At 32.8% G+C, this 22,097-nt stretch overlaps 4 protein-coding genes across 5 annotated transcripts; 2 read left to right on the top strand and 2 right to left on the bottom strand.

Moving 5' to 3' along the window:
• Nucleotides 1-351: 351 nt before the first annotated feature.
• Nucleotides 352-3,295, top strand: LOC118061039 (uncharacterized). The gene is made up of 9 exons (XM_073410991.1): nt 352-686; nt 770-882; nt 1,063-1,235; nt 1,617-1,710; nt 1,929-2,037; nt 2,136-2,227; nt 2,541-2,626; nt 2,709-2,773; nt 2,908-3,295. The coding sequence occupies exons 1-9, from the start codon at nt 491-493 to the stop codon at nt 3,015-3,017; spliced, it is 1,038 nt and encodes a 345-aa protein (XP_073267092.1). The 5' UTR covers nt 352-490; the 3' UTR covers nt 3,018-3,295.
• Nucleotides 3,296-3,661: 366 nt separating this feature from the next.
• On the bottom strand, nt 3,662-7,121 carry LOC118061040 (uncharacterized). 2 transcript variants are annotated; one of them, XR_012170561.1, is made up of 5 exons: nt 6,961-7,121; nt 6,714-6,848; nt 5,875-6,123; nt 4,596-5,197; nt 3,662-4,340 (listed from the first exon to the last, which is right to left on the bottom strand). XR_012170561.1 is itself a non-coding variant. In XM_035074392.2 (4 exons), the coding sequence occupies exons 1-4, from the start codon at nt 7,033-7,035 to the stop codon at nt 4,922-4,924; spliced, it is 735 nt and encodes a 244-aa protein (XP_034930283.1). In that variant the 5' UTR covers nt 7,036-7,121; the 3' UTR covers nt 4,569-4,921. The 2 variants fall into 2 exon arrangements, 1 of the variants encoding a protein (XP_034930283.1); XM_035074392.2 differs by lacking the exon at nt 3,662-4,340 and having other exon boundaries at nt 4,569-5,197.
• Nucleotides 7,122-10,490: 3,369 nt separating this feature from the next.
• On the top strand, nt 10,491-12,147 carry LOC118061037 (divinyl chlorophyllide a 8-vinyl-reductase, chloroplastic). Its single transcript, XM_035074389.2, has one exon. The coding sequence runs from the start codon at nt 10,675-10,677 to the stop codon at nt 11,929-11,931; it is 1,257 nt and encodes a 418-aa protein (XP_034930280.1). The 5' UTR covers nt 10,491-10,674; the 3' UTR covers nt 11,932-12,147.
• Nucleotides 12,148-13,179: 1,032 nt separating this feature from the next.
• LOC118061038 (CASP-like protein 1D1) lies at nt 13,180-15,882 on the bottom strand. Its single transcript, XM_035074390.2, has 3 exons — nt 15,451-15,882; nt 13,894-14,020; nt 13,180-13,683 (listed from the first exon to the last, which is right to left on the bottom strand). The coding sequence occupies exons 1-3, from the start codon at nt 15,690-15,692 to the stop codon at nt 13,459-13,461; spliced, it is 594 nt and encodes a 197-aa protein (XP_034930281.1). The 5' UTR covers nt 15,693-15,882; the 3' UTR covers nt 13,180-13,458.
• Nucleotides 15,883-22,097: the final 6,215 nt, after the last annotated feature.

Below are 22,097 nucleotides of genomic sequence, written 5' to 3' on the forward strand. Positions count from 1 at the left end.
CTTCATAACTGCAAATCTCTATTTGAGATTCACATATTTCTTCTATAACTTTTCATAACCAATGTCTACTAAATAAAGTACACAAAATATATAAAAAAATAAAATGTTTTACATTTTCAAACAAATTTAATAAAAAAATTATATAATATATATATTCACAAACTATAAATTATTTACATATATAAATTTAGATAAGAAGGTTTATTAAACATAAATTATTATGTGTTCGCATAGTATTATTGATTTAATATTTTATAAATAAAAAATACGCATGTAAAACAATAAAAATGTATTTAAAATAAAAGAAACGTGGCTGGCAAGAAGGGCACATTACCCCAACAACGACACACTAAACCTTCCAGTTTCTAATCCTCCGCAGCAACCAAAACGAAGCACATAAAAAGACGTTAAAATCTCCAAGTCCAATAAAACCCAATCAGCAACTCCATTAGTCCCATCGCCTTAATATCTTTTTTTTTCTTTTTTTTTAATGGATACCATAACCGGATGTTGCCTAACTCTCAGACCTCGCAGTCTTTGCATTGCTGACCATCATTCCCCAAAGCTCTCCACTCCAAAACGCACCGTCTCATTACTATCTTTGTACAAAAACCAAAAGTCTAAGACCAAACTAACATTATCTTCAATGGCAGCACCTCTTCAAGTCTCAGCGTTCTCTACTATTGGTATATGTTGGCGGGGTTTTCTTGTTTTTAGTTTTCTTTCGCCGTGTTGGGTTCTTAGTGTTTTCTTGATTCGGTTCTTGAAGGTGCAAGAAATGAGGAGTTGGGGGCCGCAAGTTCCGGTCTTGTTGGGGAGAATGATTTGCTGATTGTTGGTCCTGGTGTTCTTGGTCGCTTAGTCGCTGAGAAATGGAGCCAGGTAATTTTTCTTTTTCATTTTGGCTAACAAAATCATAATTATCGTTGCAATCTGTTCCTTTCTGGTCTCTAGTTCTGACTTTACATGCTTAGGACTGAAGGAGAATTGTGTGATTTTTCTTTTTTGGGTGTTTGTGCTGTGTTGGAGATCAGAAATTTATGGGATTATGTTTTTGAGTAGGAACATCCGGGTTGTCAAGTTTATGGCCAGACGGTGACTACAGATCACCATGATGAATTGATTAAAATGGGGATCAATCCATCTTTGAAAGGGACTAAAGCAACACAGCAGTATCCTTATGTCATTTTCTGTGCTCCTCCTTCTCGAACTTCGGATTACCCTGGTGATGTAAGGTAATAAAGATTAGTGTCTTTGTTGCTTATAAAATGGGTGCTTGATGTGTTCAAGGATGTAGTTGTACTGTGTATAAGCAAATGTAACGTGGTGCCTGATTGCATAGATTTTATTGATCAGAATTTTAAAGTGTTCTCGTGACTGTAAAATGATGGGCTATCTTTGCTTTGATTGCATCCACCTTGTTATTTGTTCGATTAAAACTGAGTTGCTTGGTTAAGTCAACCTGGGTAGTTTAGGGTTGCTTTGTATGAACAATTGGGCATACAATACGATGGAGAGTTGCACACATATGAGAGGAAGTAGACATTAAAATCTGTGATTGGCAACATGATGTTACTCAATGATTATGTTATTTCTTCGGACCATTGACCAAACAGAGAAGCTGCCTTGAGCTGGAATGGGGATGGTTCTTTCGTGTTTACATCAAGCTCTGCACCGTATGATTGTTTTGACAATGGACAGTGCAATGAGGTATGCATAAAATTGAAGAATTAGTGTTAGAAACAATGCTTACCTTTTCTTTGTTCTCTATATTCGTAAACAGGCTTTTCCCGTGAATAAAAGCTCAACTTGGCTTATTGACAAGTCAAATGAATTGCTCTTTTGCCTTCTCTGGCCCTTGGCCGTGGAGACAGTAAAATTGAAGCTATGCTATTTTTGCTTTTGAGTCTCAATAATATTCCATGCAGGACTCTCCGGTAGTTCCCATTGGGAGAAGCCCCAGAACAGATGTCCTTCTGAAAGCAGAAAAAGTGGTGCTGGAGAGTGGTGGTTGTGCTGTTAGATTGGCAGGACTTTATATATCCTTCTCAGTCCTTAATTATGTGGATTTCATAAACAGTTGAAATGGAAACTTTAGAAATTTGTGGTGGATTCACTTAACCTTGACTGCCGACACAAAGCAGATAGAGGTGCACATGCTTATTGGTTGGAGAAGGGTACTGTTGAAGTTCGTCCAGATCACATCCTGAATCTTATTCACTATGAGGTCGAACTCTTTGTTCTTCTGAATTTACAATTGACATGTTTTATGGTCATGCGTGTAATCCTCTTCCACTGTAGTTATTTTGTGTCTGATACAAGTTATTCGCATTCCAGATTCTGCGTTTTTATTGATTCAAAGGATTTTCATTTCTTGTCGTACAACATGCCTTAGATGGTGCTTCTTCTTATTGTCAGCAGCCCTCTTACATCCTCACATTGTTAGCATGTCTTTGCACTATGATTAGTGTTTGTGATGTAAAACAATGAAGTTGATTTGGTTTTTGTTAATTTGTTTTGTTTGTGTTACTTTAATATAGGACGCTGCTTCCCTCGCTGTTGCAATCTTGAAGAAGAAACTTCGGAGCCGGATTTTCTTGGGGTGTGACAACCATCCATTATCTAGGTAATTGCCGTCGATGATAGATAACCTGTCTTGAAATTTAAAAGATTTAAAAGTTTCTTCATCTTCTGTAATCAATCTGCAGGCAAGAAGTTATGGACTTGGTCGCTAAAAGCGGGAAGTTTAGCAAAAAGTTTGTGGCCTTTACAGGTGCTCCTTATGATGATTATGGACTAAAGAACCCTCATGACTTCTTCTCTTTCCCCTTGTTTGACAGAGATTCTTACTGTTGTTAATTAAATACTATACCTGCAATTTGCACATCACATGTCTCGTTAATGCAGGGACAAGTGATCCTTTAGGCAAGAGATTAAACAACTCCAAGACTCGCGAGGAGATAGGTTGGGAGCCAGAATACCCCAGCTTCGCTCATTTTCTTGGTGTCTCAAAATAGATGCTATTCCTATCCGAGGTAATGTGATTGCATAGAGCTGACGGGAAAGGATTCTCGGTGCTGGGACAGCTGATTTCTACCTCACATTTGAAGGCAACAAACCACCTCCATTTTCACTATTTTTGGTTAGCAGCTGCAATGAGAATCGGAAACCTGAACATGTATCTGATACTGCTCTTTATGAATAACAAGTCGCGTTGTGAAGGTGAATTGTTTTTTGCTTTGTAATGGAGACAATGACAGGTCAACTCCATCCTCCATTAATTGATTATCAAGTTTATAAAAGATGGTTGGCATGAAATATTGATAATATTAACTAACTAGAAGCAACAAGGTAACACAGAAAGAGTCCATGAACAAGAAAGGAGGCCAATATTGCATCTTGTTATTTACTTAAAGCAATTTGCGGGTAGGTTAGATATGAATATTGATTAAAAAAGAAAGAAAGAAAAGAGAGTAGGTTAGATATAAATGGGTGAAATACTTTGGTTGGTCCCTATAATTTAGATTTATAATCATATTTGTCTCTATAATTCCGTTTTGATCATAGTTATCATTGTACTTATAATTCTTACACAAGTATATAAAATTAAATCGAAATCATAGGAGCAAATATGATAAATCAAAACAATAAAAACAAAATATGATATGAAAAAAAAACAACTGAAGCTATAGGAGAGACATAACCATGCATGAATTGCAAGTATAAGGACGATAATGATCAAACCGAAGTCATAGAGACGCATATGATTAAAAAAAAAAAAAAAACCCTGAAACTATAGGACCGCCAATGTATTTCATCCATTTACATCGAACTCCCCCTTTTTTAAATTTTTTTTTTTTAATTTATTTATCAATATTCATATCTGACCTACTTTCTAATTGCTTTAAGTAAATATCCCTACTTGTTTATTTTATGGACCAACTACCCCAAAAGAATCATAAACTCAAACCATAAAGACCAACCAATAAAAATAATTCCAAGTCAACTTGACTGGGGCAAAATTTATCGTCTTTTATGCGCTCCGTGACTCAAGATGGCCTTGTATATCCCGTCCCTCTCTCTCCAACGAGGCTTAGAACACAAAGAATATTCATCAAAGTCTTTGTATACAATGGGGAAGGTCTGCTGCTCCGAATCTGATGATGCTGCCTCTGATATAACAAAAGTTCTCATGGTGATTATCATAGCTTTTGTTCTCATGATCATCTGTAGCCCTCGACGTCGGCCAACTCATCCTTATGCTATCTATCGTTGTCGTTGACTCCTCGTCTTCCACCTCATCTATTTCTTTATCTTTGGTCGGAACCGGCCTCCAAGAGCTGGAAACATGAATATGTATCAGATACTCGTTGTGAATAAAACGTTTGGTTTAATTTTGTTCAGAAACTTTTAGATTACGTTTTTCTTTTCTTGTCCTTGCTAGTAACATATATTTTACTGTGATTCATCATCAGTTCTTCCTTTCTAATCAACATGTTTCCAGCAATATTGCTGGCCTTCTTGATAGCTTTTCATTTCTCTCATGGAAACTTGAAACTACAGGAACGTATACAAACACACTTAACACTTATTACCTGTTTAGGGCTTAAAGTTTTCATGTTTGTCGCTTGTACAATTCAGCTTCGGTTCCCTGTCTTCTCACAGAAGACGGAAAAGAGGATTTACATAAACATCAACTATACAACATACTGGCATAAAATCCTTATGAATATAAACTGATCACTTGCCACATCCCATAGTCCATTCCTTGCATGCTTCAGCAGGACCAGGGAGTTCAATGTGGAACCCGCAATAGAAATCTCGCATGGGGAAGCACAAAGAGCACATTCTATTTCTGTACACTAAAATACTACAATAAGAGAGCGAACATGTCACGCAATAAGCCCACCACTCTACATTCTTAACCTTGTCCCTGTGTGCTTTGACACCAGGAAGTTGATGTTGGATTTGAAATAGAGATCTCAACACGAAATACCTCGTGAACAGCACCTCGGCGAAGGACCCCCAAGACCTCTTCCCCTTTGCCTGTTAGAAGATCTTCCAGAGAAACCCAACAAGAACAAGACTCGTCCCTCATGCGGAAGCCATAAAACCACCGGCCTAGCTTCCACCATTTAACATGCACTTTACGCTCTAAGATGTTGCAGCCCACCAGTGTGTCCATAACACGGTCAGCCTGCCAACCACAATGCTCAAATATCAGAAAAGAGCCATTCACTCAAACAACATATATGATTAGAAAAGATCTTGGTCCTATAAAGGGTTAATGTGCCCACAATGAGACACAAATACGAAGCAAAGCACTTCTAACATATTGATGCACATGGGGTACATTTTAACAATAAAAAGTTAGCCAGTCCTGCTTTCTGCTATTGATGCTGGCTAGTGCCTTAAGGATAGCTCCTTTTTCTCTCTCTCTTTGATCTTCTATCTGGCTAGATTTCTTGAAAGCCACAACATTAATCTCAAACAAAGCCTAATTGACCTGTGCTAGCCGCTCGTCAAATATAAGCTCCCAATCAAGTTTTGGAACTACAAAGCAGATTGACTTGCATAGCTGGTGAACTGACTTGACCAAGCCCACAGTTGAGCTGCAAAGGAATCACTTTCTTGCCCCCTATCTATCTTGAAGACACACAGCTGTCAGATTTACAAAAACTTTGTACAATAGACAGGCTTTTCTAAGCATTTACGAGGGATGGCTTGAATGTGATTTGTCATGGTAAGGAGGCCCAAAGGAGGTTTCTTACCAAAGCATTAAAGAATGCTATCATCTGCCACATACATCCTTCTAAATTGAAGAAACAACTGACTTGCTAAATTAGACAGAACATAGAGTGCAGGGGGACTTACCGGCATTTCAAGGCAGAAAATGCAGTAGTGCAAGCCAACCAAGTTAAGGAGCACATTAAGCTTTGGTTTGAAAAGGAACATCTGCACATCTTCAAAAGAAAGCTGCATGGAACTCAAATCTTCAATTGCTTTTTGATAGTCCCCAACATCAATTGATTCAGACAGAGAACATTGCTCCACAAACCCAACTACTTCGGCAGCACTACCCGCCTTCTCTCTGTGCATCCTTATATAAATCTCTTTCCACCCCTACCTCCACTCAAAACTTTCAAATTAGCAAGCTCACAATGGCATACTTGGCAATAATTTGTCACATTTTGATACACAGCCACAACAGTCTTCTATCAAAGAAGGCAATCTCTTTTCTTTTACGTGGCTTTTGAATCATAAAGAAAGTGAAAAGGTACACTGATAATAAAAACCGTGAAATGAAATCAACATAAAGCAAACTACCTTTTCACCATAACTAAAGCACCTAGAAGCTTTAATCAAAATTCCATTAACATTATTCATAGCACATCTATAATAAGAAAAACTAACAAATGGACTTCTTTCATTTTAACACGAATCACTACCAGATTCAAAAAGCACATTCATAGGCAACATTCAATAACACAGCTTGAATGAAAATAACAATAAAAGGGTTTAATTCATTTCAACACGTATCACTATAAATAACAGAATTAGCTGATTGAAATTACAAAATTCACTGATAAGATTGAATAACACAGCTAAAGTGAAGAAATAAAACAGTGAAGAAATAAAACTGGGTTTACTTCATTTTCACAGAAATAGCTGCAAGAAACAGAAAAAACGATTAAAAACAGAAAAGATCAAACCTTGGTGTTGGGGTCGGAAGAAGAAGAATGAAGCGAAGGCCATCTCTGTTTGGTAAGTGACTCCCATATAGAATCGGACCCACATGAGTCCCTCCAAAACCGAGAGCAACTACCCAATGAACACAGATCCAATACCTTCAAAACATTTTTTAAAAAATATGAAAATATCAATTTTTACATTTAAAACAAATGAAAAAAAAAACCCACTGTGGTTGCAAAAGTGAAGGAATTGAATGTTATTTCGAACCTTAAGAGATGATGCGATTTTGAGGGAAATATCAAGAGGGAGAGTGCGTTGTATATTTCTCTCTGATTGTTTCATTTTGATTATTCCCTGATAGAAGCAGAATTGAATATTTTTTTTGGAGAAGAATTGGTCCAGTTCGTATGGTGCTGAGACGTAAAATGAGAGAGAAGAAGATTGATAGAAGAATATAAAATACAATACTGGTCCCTGTTGTTTGAGTTATTAGTCATCTTTGCCCTATAGCTTTGGTTTGCTCATTTTTGCCCTTATTTTGCAATTATTGGTAGCATCTGCCTCTTTCGATTTCGGGTTGTGGTCATATTTTCTCGTATGCCGTGGAGGTAATGACGAGTCAACTGCATCCTCCAAAAATTAACTATTAAGTTAATCGGTTTTTTTTTTTAATTATGAATTAGTTTTAATGATTTGTTTTAGTTTTTTTCAATGATGTTATTTTTATCTTAGGTTACATGGTTAGTAAGTTAACTTGACTTAATTTATATTAATTTTTTAATTAATTTTTTAATTTTAATTATATTATTCAAGATTTAATAATTTATAATTTGTTTTATGTTGGGTTATCTCAATTTTATAATTTAGGTTGTGGTTTTTACATGTTAATTGTGGCTGATTCAATAATTTTTTTTTAATTTCATTTTTAATATTGATTTATTAAAAATTACACTTTATAATTTATTTAATTTGATTTATGTTGAGTTATCTCATTCACATGATTCAGATTATTGTTTTAGCATGCTAACTAGAGTTAATTTAAATTATTTTTTTAATTTTATTTTTTAATATTGATTTATTGAATATCATACTAATTAGTTTTCAATACCTTAAAAAAATCAAGAAAAAAATATTAATTTTTACATTTAAAACAAATTAAAAAAAAGCATTGTGGTTAAGAAAGAGAAGGAATTGAGTGTTTTTTTCGAACATGAAGAGATAATGCGATTTTGAGGGCAATATTCAAGCGAGAAGGTGCGTTGTATATTTATATCCCATTGGTTGATTTTTTTTTTTATTAATATAAATATTCTAGCCAGTTTATATATATTTCAATTAATTATATAAATTCTAAAATTAATTACAGTATAAATTTTCAGTAGCCAAAAAAAAACACACTGATTGGTTAATTTTGATTGCTGCCTTGATAGCAGTGTAATTGAATTGTTTTTAGGAGATGACATGCTCCAGTTTTTATGGTGATGAGAAACATTGTAACAGCACAACTTTTAAATATATTTTTTCATGGTTTGATGACAAGTTGAATATTAACAAAAAGGTAAAGCTGATGGTGATATTCCTGTACTCTAAAATATAATTTATTATTTATTTTAATAATATAACTATTAATTGTTCCTTGATTATTTTCTCTTGCACTTTGCTTTCAGAGTAGGATGATTTTTTTTTCATGACATAAATATTTTTTGGAAATTAAGTTGAGTTATTTTAGTAATTATGTTTTTAAATGCAAAGTAAAATAATGAATGTAAGTCTTGAATAAAATAATTTAATATTTTCTGCACAATGATATTTTTTTATTTTCTTGTTTAATTGAACAATGAAATTATAACATTACCCATGCCATTCTATTTAGCTCTGGATTCAGGAGTTTTGTAGTAATTTTATCATGGTTTGTTGTGATTGGTAATTGATCTTTGGGATATTTTTTGTTTCGTGCAATTAAAAAAATCAAAAAAGTTGTTGACTCGTGCAAAACACTTGCTAGTGTGCATCAATCGCTCCGTTGATTGCAAGTTGCGCATGCGGCTGACTCCAGTGGTTAGATTGGAGCTTCTAATACATCATTGGATTTATCTCACCGTCCTTTCCTTTCCTAGATGATGCGTGTATGGCAGTTTGGTGCAGTCTGGCTGGAAAAATTTTTTTTCCCCTTTCTTTTCTTTCTCTTTCTTCTTGGATTTACATGCATGCTATGCAAAAAATCAAACCAACCCTTCAATTGATTTTTTCTTTTGATTCAATTCCTCTTTTTTTTATTTGCAATTTTTTTTATTTATATTGATTGCTTCTAATTGGGTTTTATTTTTTTTATTTCACCCATGGTCATTTGATTTTTGAAATTTATTTTCAAATTTGGTATTCATTCTTTGAATTGTTATTTGTTTTGATTTGAATTATTTTCTTAATTGATTTGGTTTTTTACAATTTCACCATAGACATTTATTTTCATTTAATTTTTTTGTCAAATTTAATCATGTTTCTTTTAGTTGCTATTTTTAAATCATTTTCTTGATGGATTTTTTTTTAACAATTTCATCCCTAAATATTTAATTTCATTTGATTTTTATATCGGATTTAGTCTCAATCTTTTAATTGCTATATTTTATATGTTTGACCATGCATATTTTTTTGTCTTTTTATTTTATTCATTCTATTTCATATTTTTTTTATTATCTTTTATTAATTATAATAAACAAATTTAGTGAACATAAATAGATAAATATCTCATTTTGCGAGATTAATATTTTGATTTAGGTCTATCTCTTATTTTTTCAGTTTCTCTTTTAGTTATTATTAACACATTTATTTATTTATTTACAGATATGATTAATAAATGTTTGGATAAACTTTTTGATTTTCACTTATGATTTATATCATGTAAAAAAAACATATCAAAATAATCTATATACTCAAGTTTCTTTTAAAAAAAGGAAACTCAAGTTTTTTTTTAAAAAAAGAAAAATTACGACCTATTACAAAGTGCATATTAAATCAGATTTTTAGTTGCCCTTTGATTAATATTTTTTTTTTCACTCTTATTTTTAGATCATTTTGTGTAATTGATTTTTTTTTATTGATTTCATCTTTTAACATTTGATTCCTTAGATATTCGGTTTTATACAATCTTTATCGCTTTGCATTTATTTTTTTTTAATATTTTTTTTTAAGATGTTTTTTTTTCAAGGTGTTATGCTGATTCATTTAGAATTTGTTTTTATACAAATGAAGTTTATTTTAAAAATTAAAAAATATTTATTTTTAAATAATATTGCTGATGTGTTTGGCCTTGCATAATATTGTTTTTGGACATGAGTTTATTTACCAGTTTTATTTATGTTTATCTTTTAAGTCAAGAATTTTTTAGGCTATGGATTTATCTTTTATTAATTTTAATAAACAAATTCAATAAAATATAATCAGGTAAATATTCTTATTTTGTGTGGTTAAATATCTTAATTTACATCTCTTAATTTATCAATTTTCCTTTTGGTTATTATTAACAATTGTTTTTCTCATTTATTTATATAAATAATTATTAATTTATTATATAGGCTTTTCAATTTATACTTTGAATTATTTTATGATACAAAATACATTAAAACAACCTATATAACTGGTATTTTTTTGAAAAAATATTACTACTCGCATACCTCTTCATTAAGGATTGGGCTCTTCCCCAACAAACTGCCCCAGTCGCTTCCTCCTCTAACACAAAGAAAAGCCCAAGCTGCTATTTTACAAAATTCTGCTAATAAAATCCAACAAAGAGTTATCCACCTATCGTTTTTAGATTCTCCTTTGATAGAGCAACAAACAACAACCATGAAAGTTTACTCTTCCCCACTACCTTCCTCACATTTTCCTTCACTTTCTTTTCCTTCTCTGATTGTCCTATAAATACTAAAAAAAATCCCATCTTTTATTTTCTTTGTAAAAAATATTGAAAAGAAGAAGAAGAAGATGTCCCTTCGTTTTTCTTGCAATGTGTCCTCTCTCAACTCACCAAAGTATCAAAGCCACAAAGCTCATTTCTATTCTCAATTCATCAATCAAATTCAGGTAAATTCACTCTCACATTCATTACCATCTTTTCCTTTGAATTCATCGCTTCCCTTTAAGTTTAGTGTAAAAAGAATCAACCCCATTAGAGCTTCAACAGCAACAAGTGCTGAAGCTACTCCATCTTCATTTAGAAACAAGAATCCAAAAGATATTAACATTTTGGTTGCGGGTTCAACTGGATATATTGGAAAGTTTGTTGTTAAGGAGTTAGTTAATAGAGGGTTTAATGTTGTAGCCGTTGCAAGAGAAAAGAGTGGCATTAGAAGTAAGAATAGCAAAGAAGAGACTTTGAATCAGTTACAAGGAGCAAATGTGTGCTTCTCTGATGTGACAAAGGTGGAAACTTTAGAAAAATCTTTGAATGATTTTGGTGTTTCAGTTGATGTTGTAGTTTCATGTCTTGCTAGTCGTACTGGGGGTGTTAAAGATTCATGGAAGATTGATTATGAGGCAACAAAGAATAGTCTTGTTGCTGGAAAAAAACTTGGGGCTAAACATTTTGTGTTGCTTTCTGCAATCTGTGTGCAAAAACCCCTTCTTGAATTTCAGAGAGCAAAGCTTAAATTCGAGGCTGAACTAATGAAAGAAACTGAAATGGATAGTGGTTTCACATATAGTATTGTACGGCCAACTGCATTCTTTAAGAGTTTAGGGGGTCAGGTCGAGTTGGTTAAGGATGGCAAGCCTTACGTGATGTTTGGGGATGGAAATTTGTGTGCGTGCAAACCAATTAGCGAGGAGGATTTAGCTTCGTTTATTGCAGATTGTGTGTTGGGTGAGGATAAAATTAATCAGATTTTGCCAATTGGTGGACCAGGCAAGGCTTTGACACCATTGGAGCAAGGGGAGATGTTGTTTAGACTGCTGGGGAAGGAACCGAATTTCTTGAAAGTTCCAATTGGGATAATGGATTTTGCAATTGGGGTACTTGATTTCCTCGTTAAGATCTTCCCTTCAATGGAAGATGCAGCCGAGTTTGGGAAGATCGGAAGGTATTATGCAGCTGAAAGTATGCTGGTTTTGGATCCCGAGACTGGTGAGTATAGTGCTGAGAGAACTCCTAGTTATGGTGAGGACACCCTGGAAGAGTTCTTTGAAAAAGTGCTTAGGGAAGGGATGGCAGGTCAGGAATTAGGTGAACAAGCAATCTTCTAATCCAATAGAAGTTTGTCAATTTGAATGCTAAATTGAGTAAACCAGTTTTGATACCCAGCCTGCTCAAAGGTGTGCGATTTGCAGAACTCTGAACTCATTTTCTATCTATTGTGTGTGATGTGAGTTGTATGCATAATTCTTTTGTAAAGATTACAAAAATTGTGAATTCCTAGTGTTTTAAAACTTTCCAAGGTAAATGTGTTTCATGTCTTCAAACTCAGTTGAGATGAACTGTTAAACTGGATTTCCTATTGTAGTCTTTGTTTAATAGATTTGCTATTGTAGACGGTCTTATGATAACATTAATGCTTGAGATGCAGTCCGCTCGTGACCTGTCCAATAGGACCAAAACATGTATTTTTTTTCATACTAATGATATAATCTATGGACTCTCTTGGCCTCTACTCTTCCACGACAACCATGAACATTCATCAGCTCATCCAGTCCTAGAAAAAGAGAAGATAAGAAAGATCAGAAAACAGCAGTAAATGGTAGCTTTGTATCCAGTAGTGCCAATAAACCACTTGACTTTAAATAGCTTATATATGCTGAGCTGCTATGTTTTATCTCACAGAAAATAGAAAAAGGCTTGACCGAACCTGGTCATAACAGGTTGCTCATCGGTCCATACATGTTAATTTAAGTGAGAGGCACCGCATTTTGAAAGCTTTTTTGATTTCTGAATCCATGACTAGATTTGCCTGTTCTGCATATTCTGCCTGACTTTGTGGAATTCCTGAAAGCTAGTTGGCTGCTCCATTTACTTTTCTTCCGTTTTATTTTCCTGTTGGAATGAGTTCTTCATCAAGTCATTTGTGTTTGATTTTGCTTCCTCCATTTTACTATTATTGAACTGTGTAATAGATGGCTGCCTCATCTAAAATTCCCCCATCTGGCGGGTAAACAACACAATTTCAGGTTGAGAGACATGCACTGGAAACCTGTTTATGGTGCATTTGGATTGCGATTAAAAAGTGTTTTTCAAAGTGAGTTTTAACCAAAAAAAAAAACATTAAATTGATAATTTTTCTGATGTTTTTTGATATGATAATATCAAATTTGATGATTTTTCTGTTCAAATATAATTTTTATAAAAGCATCTGCATTCCGTTTTCAAACACTTGCATAATCATCATGGCATGCAGCTACAAGCAATCACATTTCCTAGAACACTCATTACAAAGGCTTAACTTACTAGACGAAGGAAGCAAAACAAGTGGGATTTATGACGATGATTTACACAAAAGATCAAATCCAGCTCTAGAGGAGCACAAATGCATATCAATTGAATAGAACTTACAAACGAGTACTTGTTTTTTTTTTAATGTGGCTACAAGGAACATTTACATTCCAAATTTAAGAAACAGGTTAAGCAAACATACAATTTACGGAAAAGAAACCTTAGCTATGAACTGATCCAACACAACACAACAGTAGCAAGGCTCAACCTTAATTACACGTACAATTTCTAGGTGCATGCACAATTTCTCAGCAAGATGGGGTTGCGAATCTGGTTTCCACAGAGCTCTACTTGGGGATCTTTCGGTAAATGGAGAAGACTGAGAGCATGGTGAGCAAAACGAGCAGAACTGAAGCGAACAATGCAACTGCAATGGAGCTTCCAACATGTTGACAGAATTTATCATACACATTGCACACCTTGCCCCATCCTACATGACTGTTGCCCTTCAATCCGATATATCCCACGCCTCCGGCGGCACCGGTTGCCGAGGCTACTATTCCCAACATAAGCTGCACCATCAACAATATTTTTTGCTTATTGTTGTAGATGCGAGTTAATTTATCATTAAAACTATAACATTATCTATGTTTATCACGGTTTTGTAGTTAAACTGAAGTGTAGATAGACATATCAAGTCAACTTAATCTTGAATTAGAAGAAAGAAAGGAGGAGCAAACGTATCCTAAATGATATAATTTATAACAAAATGGAAAGCTTACCACGTCCAACAAAGCCAAATGGAGCAAGAACCGTGTTGCACAAGCTGGCTTCAAGACTATTGAGATTGATGCTAGGGTTGTAAGGATGCCATACAAGCCGGCAACGGATAAGGCCGAGATAAAGTATCTGCACAGAATTATACGTATATTAATTTACATTATTCTAAAAATAAAAATAAAAAACAAAACATTTAACACTTGACCACAAATCAAACAAAAATATCCGAAAAATATTCTAAAAATATTGAGTGGTCCCCGCCGCGTCCGTGAGGGAGCAGACATGGTCGTGTGGGACCTTTATCTTTCTTCTACGGCAATCATCGCCTTATTTTTTATTACTTGTAGTGGCGGCTCACGTCAATTTTCTATCTAATCGTCGTTTAATCTCAAAGGTATTTTACGAAAGTGTTTTAGGGTTCACTAATACAGCTTATGGTGGATTCCATATCTTCTTCTTCTTCTTCTTTTTCCTTTAATTTAAAAATAAATTATAGTTTTTATTCAGTAATAAAAAATATTTTGAAACAGTTTGTGCATTAGTCGAGACTAAATAAAAAAACATATCTAGCATTATTTTATTTAATTGAAATGTTAAGCTTTGGATTTTTGAAGGACGTAGCCAAATTAGAATTTAAGCACCACGGCATTAATTAGAGACATAATAATTATGGTGAGAAACTTGAAGACATGGATTTTATTTTTATAATAATTCGAAAAATAATTAATCTACTTTATGAACCGTTATTTTTAAAAACATGAAGGTTTAATTATCTGGGAGGCAGCAATATATATCTCTTTCCAGCACTTCTTGGTGAGTTATTACAATATTCCATGCAATCAAAAACTTGAAGACAATTATTACTTAAGGTTTATATAATTATTAATTTTAGAGTTTATAAAAAAAATCAAATTAAAATGTAAGTTAATCCGGACATCTATATTAATAATAATAAAAAATATTTAAAAGAATATATCTCCAAAAAAAAACATAAACAAAAGAAAAGGTGAACATCAAAATAGCTTTTTTTTTTTTTGGTTTCAGATTAGAATAGCCGCCTTGTTTTACAGGTGGATTGACTAGAATAATTAACGCAGGCAATGAATTATTGAGAGCCTTTTGGACTTGGTGCACCCTGCCTCATTTATGAACATTACAAGTATTTTAAAATTGGAAAATATGGTAATGATTTGAAATTCAAAATCTTCTTGAAAAATCTAATCTGTAGGTTTTAAATTAACCTAGTTTGAATAAAATAAAGTTAAATTTAAAAGAAAAAACAGGACAAGAAAAAAGTTTGAGCATGCACACCATGTCATTATTCAATTAATAAATAAGTTATGGAAAGAGCACATGAACCATATTAAAAAACCATAACTCTTAATCAAATGCATGCATGCCTAAGTATTAATTCATGGAAAAATATTAATTTTGTGTTTTTACTGAAATTATTGATGGAGTTTGTAATTAACTAAAAGTCTCGGCATGCTATGAAACTAACCATAAATCATGCTCGGTTTTTTTAGCTAAAGTTTAATACATGCAAGAAACCCACTTACATAAAGGCTGGGGAGTCGCTGAATTTAGCTTCGAGAGGAGCACTAAAAGGAAAAACAGGCACAGGAACAATCTCCGTTTGCTTGGCAGTGACCATGACCACGACAGCAGTCACTGAGGCTGCAAACAATAAGACCCTGAGAGCAACATGAACAGAAGAATAGTTGGAACGGCGAGGAGGGGCTGCAAGTGCCTCCTCGGACTTGATGGATTCACGGTGGTCAGGCTTATCAGTGGATGCCATGAGGGTTTGGTTATACGGTGGCCGGCTAGCTATTATGGTTTGATCAATATGCAGCAAGCGATATGTTCAAGAGTGGTCGAAAGTTGATATTGTACAAACAAAGATGTGTCCTGTAAGCATTTATATATTTTATTGTGGTGGCTAAATCAAATGGGAATCCAATAAAAATTAATAATTGATTATTAAATAGATAAAAACTGGTTGGTGATACCGCCGCCACAGGTGATTTCAAGAAAATTGAATTGAATGGATAGTTGACATTGAATGGTAAGCTGCCTAATGTGAACAAACTTTGGAGCATATTTGTTAATTAAATCCACACCAAGACATGTTGATTTGAGAAATTGGTGATTCAGAATCTGACTTGTGCGGGTTTCAGGTAGAGCCAAAAGAAATTAGTGTTTGAAACCTGAAGTTTAATCTAAGTGGGTTTCAAGTTGATGCTGAAAATATATTAATCCAGTGAAATCATGTTCAGACTTGATCAAGTCAATAATAATAAAAAATATTATTTTAATTAATTAGTAGATTTTTAGAAATTTGTTGATGTTGATATAACATATGTACTTGTTTTCACGTGTTGTGTTGTTATTTATTTTTGACCCACAGAAAATTAAGAAAAAAAAAAGAAAATTTAAAAATACAAGAGGATACATATTTCGAAGCTCAGAAAATTATCCAGGTTAGCGATGAAAGATCAAAATAACAAGTGAAAAAGTTGAAAGACTAGAATGTACAAGATTGATAAAATTAGCAACCCAATTCTGATAGGAAAAAGATCTATTTAGTGAGAATATTTTTATTTAGAGTAATGGTTCAAATGCACAAATTAGAAATAAAAAATCAAGATGAAAATGACAATAAACTTCGGAGCTCATATTTGAGTCTAACGAGGGTTAAATTAACTATAATTAAAAGTTTTTTTGTCAATTAAAGGTGAATGTTCCACAATTAAAAGAATATGAACTAAAATAAAAACTGTTAGATCCCAAATTAAAAACCCTAAGTTCTAGAGATTTAACATAGACAATGTGTCATTCAACCTCTGTTTATCTTCTTCATTGGCAATTCTAGATGATTAGGTTGGCACATTTTAAGAGCTCGTTGAGGATTGCTAAACAATCAAATTTGTTTTAGTATGATAAAAGTGTTAAAGTGTCAAATTTGTTTGAAATTTGTTATGGGTTGCATTTCATGTTGTTGGGTTCAGATTTGAATATTCTTTCATGTTGTTTATTTTGTTCGTGTTTCATCTATTTTATATGCTAAATTTTCTTTGTAGTTAACTAAATTTTCTTTGTGGTTGCCAAAACAACTTCTGTAAATGCTCTCATTTGCTAAGCAAGTTGCTAGAAGTCAGAGTTGAAGAAGATGGTGGAATGTGTGTAACTTTTCCACTTGATATTTCCATGTTGTCGGTTATTGAGAACAAGCAACAAGAAGATTCACAGAAATTGGGATAGGAAACTAAACAAAGCTTTTATTCAAGTTTCCACAGACGACGCTACTAATAAAGTTGATAAAAACTTCAATGAATATCTGGATCTTTTTCCTCGCTGGTATTGACCAGACTTGTATTTTTATGGTTAGGGTTACCTGTAAAATAAAAACTATATTTCTTAAATCAGTTTAAGTTTTTTTTGTTAAGATGTTTATCAAAAGAGGATATATTTGTTTCTAACTTATTGGAGTCATGGTTCATTTAGAAAACCCTTTTTATATTCTTAAGTTTGAGAATATCATTCCTCTCTCTCTCTCTCTCTCTCTCTCTCTCTCTCTCTATATATATATATATATATATATATATATATATATATATATATATATATATATATATATATAAGAAAAAGGTTCCCAGCTAGGCCACCAACCCCTGAGAATAGTAAAAGCACTGTCTTTCGAAATTGAAGAATCCAGATCACCTGTTCTGATCCAGATCAGCCACCGATCGAGACACGTTGCCTTTTCTTATTCTATTTGCTTCCTTTTTACGAAAATGGAGGAGCATTGCTTCTTTTTATAATCAATTGCCAGCAATCAACATGATACGATCGGAGACTATATTGCCAAAGCTTCCTGTAAAGAAGATATCAAGAAGATATTTGCCACCTTACCACCTAATATATATATATATGGTCACAAGACAAGTTGGAGCAATCATCTTGAGAATTATTATTATTATTATTATTATTATATATTATGGAGGGGAGGGGGCCGAAGTTTGGTTGTAAAGAAACCTCCTGTTGTTTTTCTTTTTGTTGAAATGCCAATTAATCACAGGATTTCCACAATCTCATTGCCTTCGAATTCCAAATCTCTTCCTTCAATTTATATTCATTCTTGATTGTTTTTTGGATTCGAATCTTAAAATCAAACTTTTTTCAGAAAAAAATATTATTTTCCTTGAATACACTAAGTTAATACGAAGAGTATAATATTCGTATAATTATCCATTAAAAAAAACATTTAGTAGTTGAAGAAGTGTAGAAGCTTATAAAAAATACCCATAACTGTAAGGGGGAAAAGAGGATATGTAAATTGTTTTGAATTTTTTTTATCAAATCTTTACTTGCGAGCACAAAAAGCAATCGTTGTGTTTCAATCCTTCTTGTTAGTTGCTACACCAAAATGGATTTTCTTTAATGGGTTGTGTTTCAATAGTTAACATAAAATTTTTATTTTATAAAAATTAAAATAATTTGTTTTTCATTCACTGAAATCTGCTTTTCATTTATTTTACATATAAAAATTTATTTTATAATATATATTTTTAAAACCTATTTTTTAAAACCATAAATAAAAATATCTTTTTAAAACTATAATTGTAGAAATTATCACAATACCAAACAAACAGATATACAATCATGCTTGAAAATACCATAAAAGAATATGCTCTTCTAATAACTTCTCTACCAAACTCAGAAGATCAAGATACAAACTTCAACAAACCAGTTAGCTACTTGTTGATGATAACCCCATTCCTAACTGAGCTTTAATGAATGTTTTAATCCAAATTATAGCATTAATAGTAACTTGTGTAGATCACCTATCTATTGACTGTGAAACATAGCATATCCTTTAATTCAACCTTCATCCCAAATTAATTGATTTTTTTAATAATTTATAGCAATTTGATTTCGTGATCAACAACAGTGATGTAACATAAAACTTAAATCTTGACTTTTCTAAAGAAATATGAAAAAATAAGAAAGATTATGGAAATTTCCTACATTCAAATTAGGGTAGAAAGGCTTTCACACGACCATGTTTTGATGGATGCATGCATGGTTGACATTAAATATTCTCATTATTTTGTTATTATTCAGAATAATTCTGTCTTTTATACAAGAATATCTGAATATGTGATGGAAATAAAATTTGGAGAGACTTTTTAGATTTTTTTAATTAAAATAGCACAGCAAATTAAAAATATTGATGGAATAGAATAATTTAAAAAATAATTAGTCAAATAATACAGTGTCGAAGTATCTCAATTCTGATTTGCAGTACCTTATCCTTTCATGTTATGAAATCATGACGTGTCACAAAATTTAATCCTAACGTCGCTGTTATTAATATCGTGTTTTGTAAGAAATTCATCATTGAAAAACACGACATTTACTTATATTTTATATTTCTTGTTTTGAAACCAAGGAAAGCGTAAACTATGATATATTACTAAAATATTAAAATTTCTACGCTAACGGCCGGAAACAGCGGAGCTTTTATATGGAGCTGGTTCAGACAACTGTCGTTGGATGTTGATATCCTCCGTTCGTCCAGGCAACACGTGCGCGGCGGGCTGCTTGTATCTTTTTGGCAAGGCAAATGGCAAATGGCAAATGGCAAATGTCAAATCTCTCCCCGTAGCAAAAACAAGATAATTTTCTTCAAGATAATATATATATATATATTTTCATGTGGTGGAATACATTCGAAGTACTTCATGACTAAAAATGCTTGAAAATGTAATCAAAATGTGTGGATATTCTTAAAAATTTAGGATGAACATTGGTATAAAAATTTTATCGTTTGTAATTGCAATGATATGGTAAATCAAGAGATTGATATTGCTAATATAATGACCACTGGAGGTTTACATGATCGTTAACTTCAAGGTTCGTGAGATTAGTCAAAGTACGTATAAAATGATCTAGGCACCCACATTAATTAAAAAAATTATGATTGATTTTTTTTTTTATAATAGACCAACTATATACGAAAACTTATTGGAGGGGAAAGATGAAATTAGAAAACAAAAGACTTTTATAACAAGATTAAGGAATAAAATATTTTCTTGAACATTGATAATAGTTTATTTTTATAATTTTCAAATAAAAAGTTGTCAATTTGCCTCATGGTTTGACAATGAGCGTGACCAAGTTTATATATGACATTAAATGTTTCCATGATTATCTAATATTTAAATATTAATTTATGTCTTTTTAATTAAATTTGGTTATAATTATCTAATTTTTAAATATTTAAGTATGTATTTCTTATTAAATGTTGCCATAATTATCTTGTATTTAAATATTTTTTTGTCTTTTTCATTAAATGTTGATTAGTGAAATGTGAAACAAGTGTGTGGTTATGATGTGGCGGGGTTAAATAAATCCTTTGAATAGATATGCTATGCCCAATTAACAAAATATTAAAGGTTTTAATCTTGAGGGGTGTAGCTCAATTGATCAGGCTTTAAGTTTGCTTTCTAGAGATCAACAGTTTGAGTCTCACAAACCTTAGGGTCACTGGAGGCTTACATGATCATTAACTTCAGGGCCCGTGAGATTAGTCGAAGTGTGCGCAAGTTGACTTAGACACCCATGTTAATAAAAAAAATTAAAGGTGTTGACAAATCATTAGAGTCCACGCCACTATGCGACCATTTACACACACGTAATTCATTATATAGTTATTTATTTTACTTGATTAAATCATTTTATGACAAAAGTAATGATCCATTCATGTAAAATTGCTAAGAAAAGGTAATATTGAAAGTAAAATGATAAAAAAGAACAAAAAAGAGAACATAAATGGATGTAAACTTGAAGAAAACAATGAGGTAGAAAATGTATTTTTCTCTCTTGAATGTTACATATACAAGGTTACTCTTTATAAAGTTTGGGGACATCATAATAATCTTAACAGAAAATCTTATCAACATTTGAAATTCAATAGAAGACGTTGGGTAGATCAGATCAGTTAGTCTTCCTAATCTTCCTCTAGATTTTCCTCTTGATAATAGCTACAGTTGCTTGATTTGCTGAGCAGTTTCATATTTTCCTCTACACGCCCCCTGAATCTAAAAGGAAGAGCTCAAACATTCAGATTGGCCAAAGTATTTTGAAAATTGCAAGGAGACACTGGTTTTGTTAGTGAATCAACAAGTTGATCTTTAATAGAAATGAACTAAACCGTAAGTTGCTTTCTTTGAACTTAATCACGCACATAATAAAAATCAATTTTGATGTGCTTAGTATGAGCATGAAACATAGGATTAACAATCAAGTATATGGCTCTAATATTATCACACCATAACACTGGGGGTTTGGAATTTTGAAGCCAATTTCAGATAAAATTGATTGCAACCATTGGAGTTCTGAGGCAGTGTCTGCAAGAAACTTATATTCAGCTTTTGTGCTACTACGAGCAACTGTAAATTATTGCTTGCAGTGCCATGAGATAAGATTGTTACCCATGAAAACATAATAAGCACTTATTGACTGTCAATCATCACGATCACCTACTCAATCATAATATGAAAAAGCTTGAATTGCAGAGTTAGGAGACCGATTAAGAAATAGTCCCGTTGATATGGTATGTTTAAGATAGTGTAGTATTCGTTTTACTGCTTGCTAATGTGGCTCCAACGGGTTATGCATGAACTTGCTTACTTTGTGAATTGAGAATGAAAGATCAGGTCAAGTAAATGGCAAATATTGCAGGCTACCAACAACCTGTCTATAAAGAGAAGGATCCAAAAACTTAGCTCTTTCGGTTGCATATAGGTGACATGTAGTTGACATAGGACTTGTACATGGTTTTTCTTCTGCCATGTGAGTGCGGTTTAGAAGTTCAGCCACATACTTTCTGTGAGTGAGATACATACCATCAGCTGAGCGCAAGACCTCCACCCTAAAAAAGTAGCTAAGATCACCAAGCTCTTTAACAACAAAATCTGAATGTAAGTCTTGAAGCACATAATGGATGGCAATACTAGAATTGCTTGTGATGATAATATCATCAACATAAATAAAAATCACAACCAGAACATCATTCTTATGCCAAATTAACAAAGAAGGGTCTATCTTGCTAGCACGAAATCCAATCGCTAGTAGTATATCTGTTAGACGAAAGAACCAAGTTCTTAAAGCTTGTCTCAAGCAGTAGATTGACTTATGT

This window comes from Populus alba, chromosome 8 (assembly GCF_005239225.2).
Source record: "Populus alba chromosome 8, ASM523922v2, whole genome shotgun sequence".
Lineage (NCBI taxonomy): Eukaryota > Viridiplantae > Streptophyta > Magnoliopsida > Malpighiales > Salicaceae > Populus > Populus alba.